Source organism: Schistocerca nitens, chromosome 5 (assembly GCF_023898315.1).
Source record: "Schistocerca nitens isolate TAMUIC-IGC-003100 chromosome 5, iqSchNite1.1, whole genome shotgun sequence".
Taxonomy (NCBI): Eukaryota; Metazoa; Arthropoda; class Insecta; order Orthoptera; family Acrididae; genus Schistocerca; species Schistocerca nitens.
The window spans coordinates 697,673,781-697,698,287 of record NC_064618.1 but is presented as its reverse complement, the minus strand read 5'-3'; the positions used below and the strand labels follow the sequence as shown (position 1 = coordinate 697,698,287).

At 42.9% G+C, this 24,507-nt stretch overlaps 1 protein-coding gene across 2 annotated transcripts in view; it reads right to left on the bottom strand.

Annotated features, from left to right (window-relative positions):
* The window catches only part of LOC126259427 (selection and upkeep of intraepithelial T-cells protein 6-like), a 475,400-nt gene that overhangs the window by 76,886 nt on the left and 374,007 nt on the right, over nucleotides 1-24,507 (bottom strand). For both annotated transcript variants that reach the window (XM_049956225.1, XM_049956226.1), the window contains exon 3: nucleotides 1,446-1,575. In XM_049956225.1, the coding sequence (XP_049812182.1) occupies nucleotides 1,446-1,575 (130 nt within the window). The remainder of the gene's footprint in view (nucleotides 1-1,445; nucleotides 1,576-24,507) is intronic.

Sequence of the window (24,507 nt, the reverse complement as noted above, 5' to 3'; positions counted from 1 at the left end):
CAGTTGGACCAGCCCCGTTCTGCAGGTCGTTTATGTCTGACAGAGAAACCGACAGAAAAAGATTGAAAACATTATTTCATCACAGTTCTGTAAAGCTTCGTATTCAGCATGACTACCGAACAGAGACGAAACCGCAGCCGCACCGAGGAATCTGTTTAGTATCTCCTGAACAGAGTGAAAAGTATGAAAACCCAAGGTATACAGTGCGTTACGAAACAATTAGTTCATATTAATGTAGGGGGTAGAGAACATCAAAATAAATACATTTTGATCAGGTAGTTATGGTCTTTGAAGTTGTAAAGCTAGGGAACATTACATTAGTGGTTCTGAGCTGACGTAACCTACTCCGTTAGTTTCGCTGACTGCGAATATGTACTGATATACAAAACTGCTCTGTGTACCGATGGTTGGCTGTACTGGTTGGACATACCACTGAACATTAAACAAAGTATGTATTTCCAGCACGATGGGGCGCCAGCCTTTTGAGCACTGCTATAGGGAATCGTCGAAGAGCCATCTTTGGGAATCGACGAATCGTCCACAGGGCCCTGTGTATTGGCCACCCAGGTCACCTGACCTCACGTGCCTGGATTTCTTCCTCTGGGGGCATATGACGCAGACTGTGTATGATACTGTTGTGGAAAGAAAAGAAGACCCGAAGTCTGCGAATGGACATGGCAGTTGTCCGACAATATACTACGCGCACACAGGCTAATGGTCGCACAATCGAGTAGATCTAATGGATGCCACTACTGTAATTGGCATGATAGACTACCTTCATTTAAATCGTGCCTAGTATCATAAATTGCCGTCACGGATCATATGTATCTTAACCAAGCATATTTGTTTTCATGTTCTCTGCTTCCTGTATTAATTTGAAAGAATAGTTTGGGAACACCCTGTATAGATATTGATAAGGATGCAGTTTTTATCGTCGTGATCGGGAATAGTGAATCGGCTGCTTAATGGAGTAGTCAGACAACGACTACTAGAAATTTGAGATAATTCTGTAATGGATAAAAAAAACTCTACCTAGATTCCGGGAAGAAAAAAGTGTCCCATCATGTCCCCCCACCTTCTCACCCCCTTCCATGTAGCCTATCAAACAACGAAATACTGAGTATTGGGGGTTGAATAAATAGATGGTCACAAGAAAGAAAATCGTGGAAAGCTGTCTCAATCGGAGAGGCTAATGAGCCTTACCCTCTCCGAAAATGTAAACTGTGTGGACCCCGATCCCCATCTAGCGTTTTTTACCACTCTTACTCGACGAGGTTGAACATGATAGAGCGTAGTTTTGAGTACTAAGTAACATAACACATCGACAGCTGAAGTTCAGCAAATTATTGAGCTCTACTAGTGTTTACACTATCGTGCATCACATTAACCTCACAACTACCCAGAACAAGTGTGCTGGCCTCTGCGCAGTGGCAGCAGGTACTCACTTGGGGTCGCCGTCGCTGTACTTGTAGAGGACCATCTTTGGCTCCGGGAAGACGCCCTGGGCGCGGCACGACACGTTCACCGAGTCGCCGGTCGGCTTGTAGGGCTGCAGCCGCAGGCTCTTCTCCGTCGCTGCAACACAGGCGGAGGGGTACGTCAGCTACAAGTCCGGCTCACGTCAAGAGTCTCGCTAAGCTACTGGGCGGTATCGTATCAGAAACAGTCAAGTAAATCTCTCTGTGTAGATTGAATTCGAAAGCTGAAAGTAGAAAAGAAAAACTACTTTGAAAGCTTGAAAGCTTGAAAGCTTGCATGCTGCGCAGATTTGCTGTTGTGACAAAGGTCAAATGTCGACATATGTTTCTTGTGTAATTTTCTTTTCATTTATTCATGTAACTACATACAACCGTTCGCTCGACAGAAGATCCATTTACAAAGACTGGAAAGTTTCACAGGTCACACCAATATTCAAGAAAGGTAGTAGGAATAATCCACTAAATTACAGGCCTATATTACTAACGTCGATATGCAGTAGGATTTTGGAACATATAGTGTACTCGAACATTATTCATTACCTCGAACAGAACAGCCTATTGACACACACAGACAACACGAATTTAGAAAACATCGTTCTTGTGAAACGCAACTATCTCTTTACTGACACGAAGTGTTGAGTCTTATTGACAAGAGATTTCAAATGTATTACGTATTTCTAGATTTCCAAAAGGCTTTTGACACCATTACGCACAAACAGTTTGTAGTGAAATTGCGTGCTTATGGAAATTCGTTTCAGTTATGTGACTGAATTCGTGATTTCCTGTCACAGAGATCACAGTTCGTAGTAACTGACGGAAAGTCATCGAGTAAAACAGAAGTGGTTTCTGGCGTTCCCCAACGTTCTGTTACAGGCCCTTTGCTGTTCCTTATCTGCATAAAAAATTTAGGAGGCAATTGAGCAGCCGTCTTAGATTGTTTGCAGATGATGCTGTCGTTTATTGACAAAGTCATCAGAAGATCAAAGCAAATTATAATACTATTTAGAAAACATAACCGGTATGGTGCAAAAATTGGCAATTGACCCTAAATAACGAATATTGTGTGGCCATCCTCATGAGTGCTAAAAGGAATACGTTAAACCTCGACTTCACGATAAATCAGTCAAATATAAAGGTCGTGAACTGAACTAAATATCTAGAAATTAAAATTACGAACTACTTAAAATGGAAGGAACACATAGAAAATGTTGTGGCTGTCTACACTACGCTTGTTAGACTTGTCCGTACTCTCTTAGAGTACTGCTGCGCGGTGTGGGATCCATACCAGATATAACTGACGGAGTACGTCGAGAAAGTCCAAAGAACGGCAGCACGTTTTGTATTATCGCGAAATAGGAGAGAGAATGTCGATGAAGTGATACAGGGCTTGAGGTGGAAATCATGAAAACAAAGGTCTTTGTCGTTGCGGTGGAATCTTCTCATTAAATTTCAATCACCAACTTTCCCCTCCGAATCCGAAAATATTTTGTTGACACCTACCTACAGAGGAAGAAACGATCATCATAACAAAACAAAGTGAAACAGGATCTCGTACGGAAAGATACAGCTGTTCGTTTTTTCAGGACGCTGTACGAGATTGCAATAAAAGAGAATTATAGTGGACGAGGTTAGGTGAACCCTCAGCCAGGTACTTAAATGTGATTTGCAGAGTATCCCTGTAGATGTAGATTTTTGGCGGGGCATAGTTTACATAGTATAGCAAGTACAGATAAGTTCTCAGCATGCCATCATGAGATTCAACGTCAATAGTGCCCAAAAACGTACTTCTCCTATGCTCAAGTACGATACCTTAATCATGGTAGTCATCAAGTTGTAAGATTGCTTCTATGTAAAACATGGCTGGCTGTATCTACGCGTTACCTAAATGATTACATTTCGCATGTTGTGTGACGTTACTCGTGCTTATATACAAATGGCTCTCAGCACCATGGGACTTAACTTCTGAGGTTATCAGTCCCCTAGAACTCAGAACTACTTAAATCTAACTAACCTAAGGACATCACATACATCCATGCCAGAGGCAGGATTCGAACCTGCGACCGTAGTGGTGGCGCGGTTCTAGACTTTAGCGCCTAGAGCCGCTTGCTTGTATACAGAAGCAGCGATGGCGCAGTGGACTGTTCATAGCACGATACATGTGAGGCAGAACATGCACAACCTGATATTGTGTAGCAGGTTTTGAGAATGAAAACGTGCTCGAAGTAGGTTGCATTTCTTTTATTATCTGTGTGATCGGCCAATGTCAACTATGGTCATTTCTCAGTACGTATCTTAAGCTTCCAGCCTCATTTTACATTGTAACACATTGCTAGTACATGTTAACAGGAATATTTTTTAAATGAACACAAAGACATTTGGCTATATTGTTGTTTATTTAATTACGAGGTGCATTCAAGCTCTAAGGCCAACGATTCTTTTTCTAATTAACTACTAACCCGAAATCGATGAAACTGGCGTTACTTCTCGACGTAATCGCCCTGCAGACGAACACATTTTTCACAACGCTGACGCCATGATTCCATGGCAGCGGCGAAGGCTTCTTTAGGAGTCGGTTTTGACCACTGGAAAATCGCTGAGGCAATAGCAGCACGGCTGGTGAATGTGCGGCCACGGAGAGTGTCTTTCATTGTTGGAAAAAGCCAAAAGTCACTAGGACCCAGGTCAGGTGAGTAGGGAGCATGAGAAATTACTTCAAAGTTGTTATCACGAAGAAACTGTTGCGTAACGTTAGCTCGATGTGCGGGTGCGTTGTCTTGGTGAAACAGCACACGCGCAGCCCTTCCCGGACGTGTTTGTTGCAGTGCAGGAAGGAATTTGTCCTTCAAAACATTTTCGTAGGATGCACCTGTTGCCGTAGTGCCCTTTGGAACGCAATGGGTAAGGATTACGCCCTCGCTGTCCCAGAACATGGACACCATCATTTTTTCAGCACTGGCGGTTACCCGAAATTTTTTTGGTGGCGGTGAATCTGTGTGGTTCCATTGAGCTGACTGGCGCTTTGTTTCTGGATTGAAAAATGGCATCCACGTCTCGTCCATTGTCACAACCGACGAAAAGAAAGTCCCATTCATGCTGTCGTTGCGCGTCAACATTGCTTGGCAACATGACACACGGGCAGCCATGTGGTCGTCCGTCAAGATTCGTGGCACCCACCTGGATGACACTTTTCGCATTTTCAGGTCGTCATGCAGGATTGTGTGCACAGAACCCACAGAAATGCCAACTCTGGAGGCGATCCCCCAAAACAATTCTCTCCACTTTCACGATCATGTCGTCAGACCGGCTTGTGCGAGCCCGAGGTTGTTTCGGTTTGTTGTCACACGATGTTCTGGCTTCATTAAACTGTCGCACCCACGAACGCACTTTCGACACATCCATAACTCCATCACCACATGTCTCCTTCAACTGTCGATGAATTTCAATTGGTTTCACACCACGCAAATTCAGAAAACGAATGATTGCACGCTGTTCAAGTAAGGAAAACGTCGCCATTTTATGTATTTAAAACAGTTCTCATTCTCGCCGCTGACGGTAAAATTCCATCTGCCATACGGTGCTGCCATCTCTGGGGCGTATTGACAATGAAAGCGGCCTCATTTTAAAACAATGCGCATGTTTCTATCTCTTTCCAGTCCGGAGAAAAGAAGTCGGAGGCCTTAGAACTTGAATGCACCTCGTACGACCCAGGTTTCGACCTTTCATGTCATTTTCAAGTGATTTAGTTTGTGTCATTAACATACACTGCAAGACATCAAGCCTAAAATTGGCCGCAAATTAGGAACAATATTCGCTCCCCACTAAATGCCAGATGTAAATTCATCATCTTAAAAATATTCGCTCCCCATGAAATTGCAGATGTAAAATCATCTTGATCTTGATTTTACATCTGGCATTTCGTGGGAAGCGAATACTTTCCATCATCTTTAAAATATTTTACTTCTGACATTTCGTGGGCAGTGAATATTTTCCTTAATTTATGATCAATTTTAAGCTTGATGTCCTGCAAATACATGTTAATGACATACGCTCAATCACTTGAAAATAACATAAAAGGCTGAAACCTGGGTCGTAATTAAATAAACAACAATAGAGTAAAATGGTGGTGTGTTCGTTTAAAAATTATTGTACGACTGTTGCTCAGCAACATTAAAAACTGTGAACAGAAATACGTCTTCTGTGCGTATGTGCCACAAAAGCGATACAGTATTGTACATGGTTACGTCTATACATACAGAATGATGTAGATGGGTTCATGATGTTACGTGTACCAGTCTTACGTTTCAGTATAACAAGAGTTTCGACACATAGTGCATTCTAATAATCACTGACGATGTATGCTGGAAGTATATTTTGGGATTGACAAAGTATAAATTGCTCTAATTTATTTTTGATGATATACAATGCCAGGTTATAGAAGTGATCTGCAATTCGTTAGGTAGCCACAGATGATAGACGTTAATGCCTGGAACTGATTTCACGTGAATGTTTGAATGAATAAAATGAAAATAATAAAAACAACTTTTGCACAAATTTAGTGTCGAAAAGTTGTTCATCAAATAGGATTTTATCAAAGTTTATTTCGGGAAAAGTCACCAAAGCCAAATCTTGTAGTTTGTCACTACTGTTATGAATATAACAATTCCATTGCCGAACCAGCTGCAGAGTCTGCAATTGACGAATAAAGGGATCGCGTTGTTAAAAAAAATAGGCTACGGATACAAGTTACTGAATGGTGGCACCTATTTCGATTGCACATGAGACTGGATTCTTCCTACACGTCGGTCAGGGAGCATGAGGATAGCGTTGTGTAACGTCGGAACTGGTCGCATAAGTAAAATAAAATAGGAAATACAGATGGCTGAATGTGTTTTCAATTTTTATTTTTTTTTGGATGGGGAATCATTCTAGTGACGATATGTGCTCAAATGGGGTAATTCCAGACACACGTGACTTCGACAAAGAGCAGATTGTTGTGGCCTACTACCTGAGAATGAGCATCTCAGAAACGGTGAAACTGGTCGGCTGTTACTGTGCTTCTAATCGTCAGCATTTATGAAAAGTGGTTGAAGGACTGTGAAAGCACGAGTAGGCAAAAAGGTGTCTGACGACCACACAGCACAGAACGGGGAGGTCGGAGACTTCGCCGCTCTGTAAAGCAGAATAAACAGGGATGCGTAATAGAGGACAACGCAGACACAGATCCCAGTGTTTACGGAGCACACCGTCAAGCTCACAATGTTTAACATGGGGCTCGGTAGCAGACGAGGGGCACAAGTTACACACATGATGACACATCAGCATTGTCTGTTATGAATGCTGTGGCCATCTAATCATCAAGATCGGTCTATGGAAACGTGGAGCTTGGGCGGATGAATCATGTTTTTGTTACACCAGGTCGATGATCGTGTCCAGATTCGCCATCATGTAGGACAATGACTGAAACGCGCATCGTGCCAACAATGCAGGCAACGTGGGGGATCAATATTATGCTATGGGAAACATTCCCCTGATCTTCCACTGGATCAGTCGTAGTAATCGATAGCACTATCATGATAGCTGCGGACTATGTGTGTTGTGGAGCATCTGCTTGGTGTATGATTTACCCGATGGTGACGACATCTCCCAAAACGTATACCTGTCCCTGTCACAAGGCCAGAATCGTGCTACAGTGGTTTGGGAGGCATTGTAGTGAACTCACGTTGATAACTTGGCTACCATGTGCACCTGACGTTAACCCGATGGTACACATCTGGGAAGCTATCAGGTGTCAGCTCCGCACTCACGAACTACCAGCCCACAATTTACAGGAATTGCGTGAACTGTACGTATCAATTTGGTACCATATAACTCTGGAAAGCAAATAAGCAGTGGCTGATGTGTTGCATAGCTTACCAAAGGTGTCAACAAGAAGCGACTCCAAAGGTATTCCCAGTTTTGACACATACTAGCCACAGTAAAATAAAAGGCACTTCTGAGAAACAATTTGTACGACTGACAGTGTCAAAATATTGTATACACATATGATTTTCCTTTTACTATTGAAAACACCTGGACCGTGCTGGTTCAACTGAAATTTTTCCTTGTCCTTGCTAACGTTAACCCTATATTCCCACGTCCATTTCCTACGATGATCCTTCTTTGTTTTCGTAGATTCTCTTTAGTTTTGGATTTACTTGAAAACCAGTTTGCTGTAGGAACTTCTTCTTGAGTAGAATGCGCTCAAAGATATCCTCCAAAAACATGTCCTAACCCACTACCTACGCCTTTGGGTAGTTAACCTGACCGCACGGGGGGAAGCTGCGCTGTCTTGGGCGTCCTGTCACGGTTCGCGCGGCTCCCCCCGTCGGAGGTTCGAGTCGTCCCTCGGGCAAGGGTGTGTGTGTTGTCCTAGGCGTAAGTTAAGAGTAAGTAGTGTGTAAGCTTAGGGAGCGCTGACCTCAGCAGTTTGGCCTCATAAGATCTTACCACATATTTCCAAAATTTCTAATGAACCTGTATTTCACTCTAAAACCTAACGTTTCGTCCCCATCAGCGGAGTACTTTTGAAGGCCGGATTCACACCCTGCCTTGTTACTGACTACAGCAAAATTCCGCTTCCACGTGCTTCAAAGCAGTGGCGTGGCGTGGCGTGACATGTTTTTAATGTCCAAAAGCAAATGGCCCTTATTGGTTGCTATCTTTCGCTGTTTCTACTACCCCATGGTGGAAGACTGCTACACATCTACGAAAATAAAGGCCAATAAACGATCAGAAAAACACAAGGGCAATTGCAAAAGAGTGGAGACTCACAGATCAGCTACTGCGGAATATGCTTTGCAGCCAGAAGACCACCGCATTCCTTTTGATAGGACTCAGTTCATTGATACGCGGATACCACGAAATGTTTTACAGATGGGCCACAAATGTTGTTAAACACTCAGGAATTTCAGGGCGTGAAACGGAGTGACATCCCGATTCTGATGCTGAGAAGATGTGCACCAGTCTTCCACCATGAGGTGATAGCACCAGCAGACGACGGCATTCGACTACGGTCAATGGTGCCCGCGCATTCAAAACATATGACGTCACGCCACTGTGCGGAAGCGGAATTTTGCTATTGTCATCACAGTATCAGGGTGTGAATCGGAACTGAAAGTAGCTACGATCCCCCTTGATAATGTCCTCCGCAAATGGGGACGAAATGTCGGGTTTTAAGGTGAAATCCATTCGACGGCGGCATAATAGCCCAGAATATTTCATTATTTGTGATCCCCTGCACTGACAAATTATCACAACAACATGAAACATTTACAAGTAACTAAGGCTGGCGGGGATTCAAAACAAGGAACCGAATGGTGGGTAACTACATTTTTAGCACACTAACCTGTTTCCGCGATCTGACAACAGTGACTGTCAAAATTTGAGTTCGTAAAAAAAATATGCATGCAGAAGGGCGTCTTCCTCCTACTCAACAACACTCTAACGTTTACTGACGAGGGAACCTCCCCATCGCACCCCCCTCAGATTTAGTTATAAGTTGGCACAGTGGATAGGCCTTGAAAAACTCAACACAGATCAATCGAGAAAGCAGGAAGAAGTTGTGTGGAACTATGAAAAAATAAGCAAAATATACAAACTGAGTAGTCCATGCGCAACATATACAACATCTAGGACAATCTGAGCTGAGGAGCGCCGTGGTCCCGTGATTAGCGTGAGCAGCTGCGGAATGAGAGGTCCTCGGTTCAAGTCCTTCCTCGGGAGAATTTAATTTTTTATTTTCAGTTTATGTGACAAACTCTTTATGTTTTGATCACTTTTTTGGGAGTGACTATCATATCCACAAGAAATCCTAAATCGGGCAAGGTAGAAGAATCTTTTTACCCATTCGCCAGGTGTACAAGTTAGGTGGGTCGCACATGCCGTCACCAGTGTCGTATAGAATATATCATACATGTTTTTCTGTGGAGGAGTCGGTTGACCTATGTCCTTGCGATGAAATGTTTTCGGTTCCCATTGGAGAGGCACGTCCTTTCGTCTACTAATCGCACGGTTTTGCGTTTCGGTCGCAAAACACAGAGACAAAACTTATTACAGTGAACAAAGAGGTCAATGAATGAATGGACAGATCTTAACTTTGCGAAAGTAAAGAAATTAAACTTTTCACTGGAGGGAAGACTTGAACCAAGGACCTCTGCTTCCGCAGTTGCTCACGCTAACCACGGGACCATGGCGCTCCTGAGCTCATTCTATCCTTGATGTTGCATATCTTGCGCATGTACTACTAAGTTTGTATATTTTGCTTATTTTTTTCATAGTTCCACAAAACTTCTTCCTGTTTTCTCGATTGATCCGTGTTCATCTTTTCAAGGCCCATCCACTGTGCCAACTTATAACTAAATCTGACGGGGGTGCGATGGGGAGGTTCCCTTGTGAGTACAATGCGACCTACACTCGCTGAAGCTGACTGCAGATCTCAATATTTTAGCGTCGTTCTGCAGTACGCCAGTGCTGCAGTCGGTGGCCACTGTGTCAGGCAATGCCCGTGAATCGGGAAAAGCTACCTAACGCAAACCTTACCTTATGTTCCAGTTGGAGCTGGAAAGTGAAACGACTACTTCCACATCAAATTCTGTGAGCAGAATTCGAAGTGACTCTCTCACTAGCAGCTTCCCCGCAACCTACATCCCATCTTCGAGGGCCAGTCCTAGACTCTCATGAGCAGTCATCCAATGACAAGTATAAGTTCTCTTGGAGCGTCCTCCCACTTGTCAATAACGTTACAAAACTACTACTTCAGACCAGGCTGACTACTGAAATTCCGGCATTTTCACACCCAGATTTTTTTGGTTATAAGTCTTCTGACTGGGTTCATGCGGCCCGCCATGAATTCCTCTACTATGCCAACCTCTTCATCTCAGAGTATCATTTCAACCTACATCCTCAGTTATCTGCCAGATGCATTCCAGCCTCTGTCTTCCTCTGCGGCTTCCTCTAGTACCATGTAAGTCATTCCCGAATGTCTTAACAGATGTTGTATCATGCTGTCCCTTCTCCTTTTCAGTGTTTTCCACATATTTGTTTCCTCTCCGATTCTGCGCAGAAGCTCCCCATTCCTTACCTTATCAGTCAAAGTAATTTTCAACATTCGACTGTAGCACCTCATCTCAAATGCCTCGATTCTCTTCTGTTCCAGTTTTCCCACAGTCCATGTTTCACTATCATACAATGCTGTACTTCAAATGTATATTCTCAGGAATTTCTTCCTCAAAGTAAGGCCTACGATTAATACTAGCAGACTTCTCTGGGCGAGGAATGCTCTTTTTGCCAGTGCTAGTTTGCTTTTCATGTCCTCCTTGCTCCGTCCGTCACTGGTTATTTTGCTGCCTAGGCAGCAGAGTTTCTTAACTTCATCTACTTCGTGACGATCAGTGGTGATGGTTAATAAGCTTCTTGCTGTTCTCATTTCTGCTACTTCTCATTACTTCCGTCTTTCTTCGATTTACTTTAGTCCATATTATGTACCCATTACACTGTCCATTCAGTTCAGCAGATCATGTAATTCTTCTTCAGCTTCACTCAGGATAGCAATGCCATCAGTTAATCGTATCATTTATATATTTACACCTTGAATTTCGGAACCTTTCTATAGCTAAATAAAGGAATTTCTTTTGGCTCTGTCCTCTAGAAGCGTCAAAAGACCGCGTTATTGCATTACAGTATGTTGTTTCCCAGACCCTCCTTATGTTTCTATCTGCTTTATAGATATGAGCGGCCAGCTACAGGTATTTTGGGACGAGAAAGTTGCAGTCTCACACATATAGAATCCACACACCTCGCCTGCCGTTTTCGGCCGAGAGCACAGAGCCGTAAATTCCAGTAGCATTCATAGAACCTGCTTAGTGTCCACCGGTAAATGGCTCTCCTATCGCCAGTCTGCTCTGCATTCTCCGACAAAGGCTCATTGTTGCCCAACTTCTGGGACCTTTACTGTACTTTACAACGCCATCACCAGAGGAAAACGCTTTAGGAAGGTGAGAGTGGCGGTCATCTCGTGCACAATTCCGACGACACCACTGCTGTCCGCATTGTGTCGGTTCACGACGAGAGTCCCCTCTTCCTGTCCAGCGCACACAACACTCTACGGCGAACGCTTTCCTGTCTAGCGTCGGCGACACCGTTCACAAACTACGGTAAGGTAAGGGTGCTTTTCAGTCCACTTTGATCTGATCTCTGTCTATGAAACTGCCAGCCCAGCCAAATGTAATTCAGAAGAAATAAAACGCCTACAAGTACTTCATGTACTGCCAATCTCTGTCGAATAAACTTTAATAAAAATAGAGAAATAGGCTGTTTTCAGATCAAATTAATTTGAGCTACGTGTTACTCTATATACTCTGCATCCCAGATATCGATAATGTGAAAGTCGATGAAACCGTCAGTTCCGCCGTCTTTCAAGCGTTATCCACTTGTTACTGGTTTTGCATTACCGCGGTGAACCAAGCCTCCTTGATGTTCTGCTTGGAAAAGTACTGGAATTTTCGACTGCACAACGCTGCGGAGTCATATTAAAGAAGTGGGCATAAAAAACAATCCTTTTCCTGCAAATTATGTCTGTTGTCGTTTTTAAATGTGTGTAGAGTTGAAGGTTGGGTTGCATTCACGGTTTTCTTTGATTGGGCTTTGTGACTTACCTCAAGACCTTTATCATATTTCTGATTCCTTTATTCGGCCTGTTCTGTTCAGAGCAAGGCCTTCAGTGGCGTATAGAGACATTCGTTGTACACTCCTGGAAATGGAAAAAAGAACACATTGACACCGGTGTGTCAGACCCACCATACTTGCTCCGGACAATGCGAGAGGGCTGTACAAGCAATGATCACACGCACGGCACAGCGGACACACCAGGAACCGCGGTGTTGGCCGTCGAATGGCGCTAGCTGCGCAGCATTTGTGCACCGCCGCCGTCAGTGTCAGCCAGTTTGCCGTGGCATACGGAGCTCCATCGCAGTCTTTAACACTGGTAGCATGCCGCGACAGCGTGGACGTGAACCGTATGTGCAGTTGACGGACTTTGAGCGAGGGCGTATAGTGGGCATGCGGGAGGCCGGGTGGACGTACCGCCGAATTGCTCAACACGTGGGGCGTGAGGTCTCCACAGTACATCGATGTTGTCGCCAGTGGTCGGCGGAAGGTGCACGTGCCCGTCGACCTGGGACCGGACCGCAGCGATGCACGGATGCACGCCAAGACCGTAGGATCCTACGCAGTGCCGTAGGGGACCGCACCGCCACTTCCCAGCAAATTAGGGACACTGTTGCTCCTGGGGTATCGGCGAGGACCATTCGCAACCGTCTCCATGAAGCTGGGCTACGGTCCCGCACACCGTTAGGCCGTCTTCCGCTCACGCCCCAACATCGTGCAGCCCGCCTCCAGTGGTGTTGTGACAGGCGTGAATGGAGGGACGAATGGAGACGTGTCGTCTTCAGCGATGAGAGTCGCTTCTGCCTTGGTGCCAATGATGGTCGTATGCGTGTTTGGCGTCGTGCAGGTGAGCGCCACAATCAGGACTGCATACGACCGAGGCACACAGGGCCAACACCCGGCATCATGGTGTGGGGAGCGATCTCCTACACTGGCCGTACACCACTGGTGATCGTCGAGGGGACACTGAATAGTGCACGGTACATCCACACCGTCATCGAACCCATCGTTCTACCATTCCTAGACCGGCAAGGGAACTTGCTGTTCCAACAGGACAATGCACGTCCGCATGTATCCCGTGCCACCCAACGTGCTCTAGAAGGTGTAAGTCAACTACCCTGGCCAGCAAGATCTCCGGATCTGTCCCCCATTGAGCATGTTTGGGACTGGATGAAGCGTCGTCTCACGCGGTCTGCACGTCCAGCACGAACGCTGGTCCAACTGAGGCGCCAGGTGGAAATGGCATGGCAAGCCGTTCCACAGGACTACATCCAGCATCTCTATGATCGTCTCCATGGGAGACTAGCAGCCTGCATTGCTGCGAAAGGTGGATATACACTGTACTAGTGCCGACATTGTGCATGCTCTGTTGCCTGTGTCTATGTGCCTGTGGTTCTGTCAGTGTGATCATGTGATGTATCTGACCCCAGGAATGTGTCAATAAAGTTTCCCCTTCCTGGGACAATGAATTCACGGTGTTCTTATTTCAATTTCCAGGATTGTATTAATGCGTAGTGATTACGTATCTTGGCTTTAACTGATATTACATTTTTAGACACTTTTTGATAGTTGATATGCTGTTTTCATTATCTCTGATAGAAGGACTTCTTTCTCAGAAGTGTTAATCACGACAACTTTTCTGGTTTGTATGTATTCTTTCATACACCCGGGTACCGCTGATGGGAATGTTTTACTGTCCACACACTATGCCATTTAAACATTAAATCTTAACATGTTCCGCTGACTCTAGTCCTATTTTTCAGGAATCGTGTAATAGCATTCGCTGCTCAACCGCGATGTTTTTAACATTTATGGTTTAATATTAGCATTAATTACTCAACTGTTAAATGAAACTAGTTCCAGATAAAAACGATTAGGTTGCAGAATCAATCGATTACATAGGACAGTATTCCCAAATATGAATGACCACTTATTTCATCGTCTCATATTGGCATTTTATTGCTGAGGCTTGTTTAACAAGTGGACTGGCCGCACGAACGCTTTGCTCCTTGGATCGTGACGGACGCTGTATATTTAAAATTTCCCTTAGCATTTATTGTAGTTAAAGGTATAGTAATGATGATGGAACAGTGTAATGGCTGTATTGTACCGCAGCGCCGAAGATGAAATTGTAGTGTCGGCAGACTTGCCAACACTACGTACACTAATTGAAAGAGGCGGTCAAGATGCACGCGCTAACTCACGAAGGATGGACTGAGGTCTGAAACAGGATACGTAATGAATGTTATAAAGAAAAGTACGTAGCTCCTTGAATACTTAACTTTTAATCCCTCATTGTATAAATCGTTCTTGATGAGCCATCTGGAGATTGTGGCGATACAAGTGAGACTCTTTAGATACATGCAATGTTACAAATGGCGCCTTGCTAGGTCGTAGCCATGTACTTAGCTGAAGGCTATTCTAACTGTCTCTCGGCAAATGAGAGAAAGGCTTCGTTAGTGTAGTCGCTAGCAAAGTCGTCGTACAACTGGGGCGAGTGCTAGTCAGTCTCTCGAGACCTGCCGTGTGGTGGCGCTCGGTCTGCGATCCTGACAGTGGCGACACGCGGGTCCGACATGTACTAATGGACCACGGTCGATTTAAGCTACCACCTATCAAGTGTGGTGTCTGGCGGTGACACCACAGAAATAATAAAATTTACCGAGAAAACAACAACATATTACCTAAAAGAAATTATATAACCTTTACTATACACGCACGGCATAGGACTTGATTGGGGATGTTAGGCTTCCCCACTGGACAGTAAGTTTCAGTTAAGGAGGAAAAGAAAGTAATTTACATGAGAGTTGTTAATCACATGTATATTTCACACTGGAGGGCAACGCTGAAATGTTATGCAATAAATATCGTATTCATAAATCAGAAATGTTACTCGAAAACTATGCATAGAGAGCGGAAGGGAAGTAGAAAGTTAACTGAATTTGGCGGGAAAATTTGTTATGCTGGGCAGAATACATTTATAATGACACTGACTTATGTTTACAATTTTGTGTCGTGTAGATAAACTCACAGCGACATCTGCGAACTTTCCAGAACTGCATATTACGTGAGCGAACTAATTAGGCCTTTATTTCTGCTTTACTTTTACAGTGAGTTTGTGGCAGTCTGTTTCTGTTATAACAGTGAACTTTGTTGCCTCCGAGGCACGGTCACACGGCGAAGTTATGTTTGGTGAATTTACTGAAACAGGCGGTATAAAACACTGCTATCTGGGACAGTTACCGCCACATTACAGTAGAAACATCCTTACACCAACAGTCTACAGACACTCCAGGTAAGAGACGAATAAAAATGGCCTTAACACTGATCCAGTGTATGGTTATGATGTGTGAAGAGCTCCGGGGATTGTACGGATCTGGTAACGTTCTTCAGTGTGTTTCGGATTGAAAACTCCATCTACTCACCCCCAAACCATTACAATCACCAAGACCTACACTGCTTGGAAGCCTGCTGTCCCATAAAGCAGAGAAATTTATTAAAATGTGTTAGATAAAATGACCGATACAAATGCTTACGTGTCTAAGATTGGTTTAGTTTCTTACTCAATAACTTAAATTCAATCCTTTACATAGTAACCCGTTTGCCCCATCTACATCTCACCGAGACTTCCCTAAAACAGCCGCTATACGAGAAACGTTTGCTCTCTGAAAAAACCCAGAGGTTTTAGGGAAGAAAAAGAAACATTTAAATGTAATGAAAGAGTTTTTCCTCGTATAGGTAACGTTTTAAAAGCTAACTCAAATGGCTTTAACTCCTTCAAATAACAAATGATGTGCAGTTCATATCATGGTTCCTTGTTCTTGTTTGCAGTAGTTCCACAAAGGAAACGTGTAAGTGACGCTCAAACGTTATGACCACTTGCTTAACAACTTGTTTGTATATGTTTGGAACGAAATACATCACTGATTCTGCGTATCAAGGATCCGACAGTTTCTTTGTAGGTGTGTGATTTTAAATGTCTACCCACCACAGGTCATGTAATTCACGTAAATGTAGGTACGCTGATTTGCGTACGCGGTGATGGCACCCGATAGCGACCCAGATGTGTTCCACATGATTTACACCAGGCGAACTTCGCAGTTGCCAGTGTGTCTTCGATTGCTACCATAGGTCCCATGCAAGCGGAGGAGAACGTCTTCCATAGCATAATAGTGCTCTCACCAGCCTGCGTCCGTGGCGTGCTGCACATTTCGAGCCGCCCTTCACCTCGATGACGACGTCTGTGGAGACTAACGTCGGCCAAGAGTAGCAAAAGTGGGATTCATCCAAAGAGAGAACACGTTCCCATTGACCGGTGGTCGAAGCCCGATGGTCCCGTGCCCACTGCAATCGTTTTTTATTTATTTATTTATTTATTTATTTATTGTTCCGTGGGACCACATTTAGGAGAAGTCTCCATGGTCATGGAACGAGTCAATACATGAAATTAACGATTGTAGAAACAGATAAAATAAAATATGAGAAACATATTCAGGCGACAAGTCGTTAGTTTAAATAAAGAAAGCCGGCCGGGGTGGCCGAGTGGTTCTAGGCGCTACAGTCTGGAACCGCGGGACCGCTACGGTCGCAGGTTCGAATCCTGCCTCGGGCATGGATGTGTATGATGTCCTTAGGTTAGATAAGTTTAAGTAGTTCTAAGTTCTAGGGGACTGATGACCTCAGAAGTTAAGTCCCATAGTGCTCAGAGCCATTTGAACCATTTTTTAAATAAAGAAAATCAAGAATGTAACACTGGAATTTGCTTAATTTTTTAGCTCTTCCAGGAGCTCCTCGACAGAGTAGAAGGAGTGAGCCATAAGGAAACTCTTCAGTTTAGACTTAAAAGTGTTTGGGCTACTGCTAAGATTTTTGAATTCTTGTGGTAGCTTATTGAAAATGGATGCAGCAGAATACTGCACTCCTTTCTGCACAAGAGTCAAGGAAGTGCATTCCACATGCAGATTTGATTTCTGCCTAGTATTAACTGAGTGAAAGCTGCAAACTCTTGGGAATAAGCTAATATTGCTAACAACAAACGACATTAAAGAAAATACATACTGTGAGGGCAATGTCAAAATTCCCAGACTATTGAATAGGGGTCGACAAGAGGTTTTCGAACTTACACCATACATAGCTCGAACAGCCCGTTTTTGAGCCAAAAATACCCTTTTCGAATCAGAAAAATTACCCCAAAAAATAATACCATATGACATAAGCGTATGAAAATATGCGAAGTATACTACTTTTCGTGTTGAAATGTCACTTATTTCAGATACTGTTCTAATGGTAAATAAAGCGGCATTTAGTTTCTGAACAAGATCCTGAACATGGGCTTTCCACAACAGCTTACTATGTATCCGTACGCCTAGGAACTTGAACTGTTCCGTCTCGCTTATAACATGCCCATTCTGTCTGATTAAAATGTCAGTTCTTGTTGAGTTGTGAGTTAGAAACTGTAAAAACTGAGTCTTACTGTGATTTAGCATCAAATTTTTTTCCACAAGCCACGAACTTATATCATGAACTACATTATTTGATAATGTTTCAATATTACACACAAGATCCTTCACTACCAAGGTGGTGTCATCAGCAAACAGAAATATTTTTGAATCACCTGTAATACTAGAAGGCATATCATTTATATAAACAAGAAACAGCAGTGGCCCCAGCAGCGACCCCTGGGGAACGCCCCATTTAACAGTGCCCCATTGGGACTGAACATCATTACCACTCTCAATATTGCGGAGGATTACCTTCTGCTTTCTGTTCTTAAAGTAGGAGGCGAACCAATTGTAAGCTACTCCCCTTACTCCATAATGTTCCAACTTCTGCAGTAATATTTTGTGGTCAACACAGTCAAAAGCCTTCGTTAAATCAAAGAAAACACATAACGTTCGCAACCTTTTATTTAATCCGTCCAAAACCTCACAGAGAAAAGAGACTATAGCATTTTCAGTTGTTAAGCCATTTCTAAAACCAAACTGTACATTTGACAGCAAATTATGTGAATTTAAATGCTGCAGTAACCTTGTATATACAACCCTCTCGATAACTTTAGCAAACACCGATGGCATAGAAATAGGTCTATAATTGTCAACATTATCCCTGTCTCCCTTTTTATAAAGTGGCTTCACTACCGAGTACTTTAATCGGTCAGGAAACCGACCACTCCTAAAGGAAAAGTTACAGATATGGCTCTTGAAGAGCTCCATTTTCAACAGTTTACGATGAGCGGAGTGTTCCGAAAATCTTGTGCGTGCACCGGAAAAATGCTCTTTCTCTATCCAATCATACAGAGCACACAAGTCTCCGAACACCACGTTCTGCGAACAGTCGTAGAGGTCCAACCATTTAGCGCTTGATAGTTTCATGTCTTTCTACCTCTTTCCAAAGGTGCTCACGAAAGTACCACGTGAAGATTCCGCCAGCTTCACAGTTTTCGAGATACTCGTTCACAGGCTCTGCATAATAATAATTTACACCATGTCAAAGCAGTTTATCTCAATGGATTTCCCCATTTGCAACCCATATCTTTGCTACAGTGATCTCCCGTCCGTCGCTGCTCCGCTGACATACATATGTTATCACAACGCCACCAGAGGCATCCAACGTCGCAGTGGGCAGTGGTCATAACGCAATAGAGCCCATTTTATCCGTTCTGAGCTAACCATAGTTTGGTCGGATGGAAGGCCGGGTTAGTGAAATTTGGATGACCGGACCTGTGATGTGTTCTTTTGTTTCTGATATTTCTATGCTTCCTGACTTTTACTTCAAACGTGGTAAATCAGCAACGGAAGATAATTATTTGGACTGTAGGCCTATCGCCTGTAACGGTACATCGATTTCAGTTATTTGCATTGTTCTTCAGAGGGTTGTCGCACGGCTACTTCACACGGGAGTACGCAGCAGGGTGAATTTGGCATACAAGCAGATGCGGAACCAATGTTCGATGTCACAACCGGTTGTCGGTCACTCTGAATACTCTGCTACAATAAAAAGCAAATAACAGTATAATCCTTGCCTTACGTAGGACATTAGATAAGCCAAAGCAAAGCAGAGAAAAGAGAGTATTGAATATCGTCGCCTAAGAAAATCTGACTTATTGAACTTGACGGGAAAGAAAACTTTATTGTGCCAGTAACAAAAGACAACAGCGTTATTTTATACTACGTGAATACAGAAGAACTGTTCAACATCCTACACGATACGCATCTGAAGACTGGACATGGATGTAAAATGAACTTCAAGCTAAATACAAAAATGTCGAAAAAGAACTCATAACGTTTTATCCGCCCTTATGCTAACCTTGTCAGACCAAGCTGTCTGATACCAAGGAATTTAAGTCAAAATGCCAGGTAGATGTGAAGACCTAAAAAGTCAACCTGACAGTGAAAATTTTATACGCAATTACCTCGACCAATTACCATGTTTATGTTATAGCGACGCCTGAAAAGCAAAAGAGCAAAATAAGTTACTTACCAACTACTTAGTACCTTCACCACAACAGTGCTGCAGGTGTGCTTCAGTCATATAACGGAAGAGAATTTTCGAAGAGAGTTTAAATGAACTGAAGAGCATGTGGCCTTAACTGAAACTGGTACACGAAAAACCTAGACATAGCCAAAGTCAAGGTTCCGTCATATGCGCCAACCAGGATGTTGAGAATATGACAGTGACGTGCATGCAGAAGAAGAAGAAATAACCAGAATGGCCTGAGACTCTCCGATTTATTCACTTCATGAAAACACAGTTCCTTTCATCAAGACATTCAGCAGTCACCATACGAGGCCATGTTAGGCTGCAATGAAAAAGTGCGTCTGTACACCTCAGATCTGCTTAGAGAGCTTATGGCTAATACAGAAACGGAAGAAGACCTTGACAACGTCGAAGAAGAAATGAAAGATGCTATAAATGCAGGAACTCCGCCTCATAAAGCAGCTGCGTCACGACGATTGAACCATTGGAATCTACAGATCAGTTGTCTGACCGTATCAGTGCACAAATATTGTGTGTGTTGTGTCAGTGCTGCAAAGATGTTAATGCAGTTTGTGGAATAAGTAACGAAGTGGATGAAAGGCATGCGGAAAACATAGCTTGCAGACAATGTCGAAATAAATAAGAAACCAGGAAAAAGAGGTCAATATCTCATATTAGTTTGCTAACACAAGGTGCGGAAATTCTTAAAAATTCAGATGGCAAATTCTCACTAGCAAAAGCTGGAGACAATGTTCGCGTCCGTATTCCAGATGTTGACGCAGGTGGTGGTTTCCCAGAAGCGTTCCTGCAGTTGTCATGAAAGTCAATGGTGCTTTCTGCAAGCTAGGAACAGAATAATGTTCTAAAGCAACAGTTTTCAAGAAACGAGTTTTCCACTCTATACGAGAGACTGCTCACGCTGGATCCCGTGGTTACATAGGAAAAGGCTTCATCAAACACCTCTTCTTCACAACCACTGACCGACGGCCAAGGGTACACTCGATGCAATTGCGCTAGGAAATGGGCAACAAATCGCTGGAAATGTAGATATATGAAACTGTTGTGCAATTCCAAATGTCATGAAAGTTCATATTGTAGGTTAAGTGATAACTGTAAAAAGTGAGACTGATAACCCGAATAGCTTGTATAAAGTTTGAACTTCTGCAGACTCTTCAGATAGGCTAAGTTTTTTCATGCGACTTCAACCGATGGGTTCAGACTTTCCGCTTAACTGGCAGGCCGAAGCAAGAAAACACCGGGCAATGTCTGGTCATTTTACGCAACAATCACCATTTCCTGATATGACCGGCCACGTAGCGCTAAGGCAGATTTTTCACATTGTCCTTAACATATAAACTACATATCGGTATCTTTGCCGTCAAATTCCCAGCTTCAATAATAACCAGGGGACGCGTGTGAAAATTTCGTACTTTTCATAGTTATAAATAGTGGCAGTATTTAGAAGACGTGTAATCGTTAGAACAAGGAGAAAACATCTTTAAAAATGAATCAAGCAACTTGAAATTATCATCAATTTATGATACATTCTTGTGTATACTTTTGTACTATTCTGAATAAAACTCCTTACGCAGCAATATAGTACCTCGGTGTATAAGCTATCTGACGTAAGGATGCAATCTTCTGGTACTTCATGTTTTTAATCTTCTTTAATAGATACAAAAATGTTAGTTGATTTAGTTACTCTAAAAAAAACTGCATCCAATTGTCCGTGAATAAAGACGGAGTTTGGTAAATATCATCCCGCTCTTTGAAGCATTTGTCCCTGCAACTTGTCACATAAATAGCAAATGCAGTTTTAATGGGCAGCTGATTTCTTATCAAATGAAAAGGCATGTTTCGATCAGATGACGTTAAGTTTATCCGTAATATTATAACAGTTCTGTAAACGTAAATGAACAGAGCATTAATTGAGTTGTTGTTGCTGTTGTGGTCTTCAGTCCTGAGACTGGTTTGATGCAGCTGTCCATGCTACTCTATCCTGTGCAAGCTTCTTCATCTCCCAGCACCTACTGCAACCTACATCCTTCTGAATTTGCCTAGTGTATTCATCTCTTGGTCTCCCTCTACGATCTTTACCCTCCACGCTGCCCTCCAATACTAAATTGGTGATCCCTTGATGCCTCAGAACATGTCCTATCAACCGGTCCCTTCTTCTTGTCAAGTTGTGCCAGAAACTCCTCTTCCCCCCAATTCTACTCAATACCCACTCATTAGTTATGTGATCTACCCATCTAATCTTCAGCACTCTTCTGCAGCACCACATTTCGAAATCTCCTATTTTCCTCTTGTCCAAACTATTTATCGTCCACGTTCCACTCCCATACATGGCTACACTCCATACAAATACTTTCAAAAACAACTTCCTGACACTTAAATTTATACACGATGTTAACAAATTTTTCTTCTTCAGAAATGTTTTCCTTGCCATTGCCAGTCTACATTTTATATCCTCTCTACTTCGACCGTCATCAGTTATTTTGCTCCCCAAATAGCAAAACTCCTTTACTAGTGTAAGTGTCTCATTCTCTAATCTAATTCCCTCAGCATCACCCGACTTAATTCGACTACATTCCATTATCCTCGTTTTGCTTTTGTTGATGTTCATCTTATATCCTCGTTTCAAGACACTGTTCATTCCGTTTAACTGCTCTTCCAAGTCCTTTGCTATCTGTGACAGAATTACAATGTCATCGGCGAAACTAAAAGTTTTTATTGCTTCTCCATGGATTTTAAAACCTACTCCGATTTTTTCTTTTGTTTCCTTTACCGCTTGCTCAATATACAGATTGAATAACATCGGGAAGAGGCTACAACCCTGTCTCACTCCCTTCCCAACCACTGCTTCCCTTTCATGCCCCTCGACTCTATAATTGCCATCTGGTTTCTGTAAAAATTGTAAATAGCCTTTCGAAACAGGTATTATACCCTGCCACCTTCAGAATTTGAAAGAGAGTATTCCAGTCAACATTGTCAAACGCTTTCTCTAAGTCTAGAAATGCTGGAAACGTAGGTTTGCCTTTCCTTAAACTAGCTAAGTCGTAGGGTCAGTATCGCCTCACGTGTTCCAATATTTCTACGGAATCCAAATTTATCTTCCCCGAGCTCGGCTTCTACCAGTTTTTCCATTCGCCTGTAAAGAATTCGCGTTAGCATTTTGCAGCTGTGACTTATTAAACTGACAGGGTAATTTTCACATCTGTCAACACCTGCTTTCTTTGGGATAGGAATTATTATATTCTTCTTGAAGTCTGAGGGAATTTCGCCTGTCTCATACATCTTGCTCACCAGATGGTAGAGTTTTGTCAGGACTGGCTCTCCCAAGGCTGTCAGTAGTTCTAATGGAATGTTGTCTACTCCCGGGGACTTGTTTCGACTTAGGTCTTTCAGTGCTCTGTCAAACTCTTCACGCAGTATCATATCTCCCATTCCATCTTCATCTACCTCCTCTTCCATTTCCATAATCCCCCTACAGAATATCGCTCCTGTATAGACCCTCCATATACTACTTCCACCTTTCTGCTTTCCCTTCTTTGCTTAGAACTGGGTTTGCATGTGAGCTCTTGATATTCATGCAAGTGGTTCTCTTTTCTCCAAAGGTCTCTTTAATTTTCCTGTCGGCTTTATCTATCTTACCCCTAGTGAGATAAGCCTCTACATCCTTACATTTGTCCTCTAGCCATCCCTGCTTAGTTATTTTGCACTTCCTGTCGATCTATTTTTTGAGACGTTTGTATTCCTTTTTGCCTGCTTCATTTACTGCATTTTTATATTTTCTCCTTTCATCAATTAAATGCAATATTTCTTCTGTTATCCAAGGGTTTCTACTAGCCCTCGTCTTTTCACCTTACAGATCTTCTGCTGCCTTCACTACTTCATCCCTCAGAGCTACCCATTCTTCTTCTATTGTATTTCTTTCCCCCAATCCTGTCAATTGTTCCCTTATGCTCTCCCTGAAACTCTGTACAACCCCTGGTTCTTTCAGTTTATCCAGGTACCATCTCCTTAAATTCCCACTTTTTTGCAGTTTCTTCAGTTGAAATTTACAGTTCATAACCAATAGATTGTGGTCAGAGTCCACATCTGCCCCTGGAAATGACTTACAATTTAAAATCTGATTCCTAAATCTATGTCTTACCATTATATAATCTATCTGAAACCTGTCAGTATCTCCAGGGTTCTTCCATGTATACAATCTTCTTTTATGATTCTTGAACCAAGTGTTAGCTATGATTAAGTTGTGCTCTGTGCAAAATTCTACCAGGTGGCTTCCTCTTTCATTCCTTAAACCCATTCCATATTCACCTACTACGTTTCCTTGTCTCCCTTATCCTACTACCGAATTCTAGTCACCCATGACTATTAAATTTTCGTCTCCCTTCAGTATCTGAATAATTTCTTTTATTTCATCATACATTTCTTCTATTTCTGCTTCATCTGCAGAGCTAATTGGCATACAAACTTGTAGTACTGCAGTAGGCGTGGGCTTCGTGTCTATCTTGGCCACGATAATGCGTTTACTATGCTGTTCGTAGTAGATTACCCACACTCCCTTTTTTTTATTCATTATTAAACCTACTCCTGCATTACCCCTATTTGATTTTGTATTTATAACCCTGTATTCGCCTGTCCAAAAGTCTTGTTCCTCCTGCCTCCGAATTTCACTAATTCCCACTATCTGTAACTTTAACCTATTCATTTCCCTTTTTAAATTTTCTAACCAACCTGCCCGATTAAGGGATCTGACATTCCACACTCCGATCCTTAGTTCGCCAGTTTTCTTTCTCCTGACAACGACGTCCTCTTGAGTAGTCCCCGCCCGGAGATCCGAATG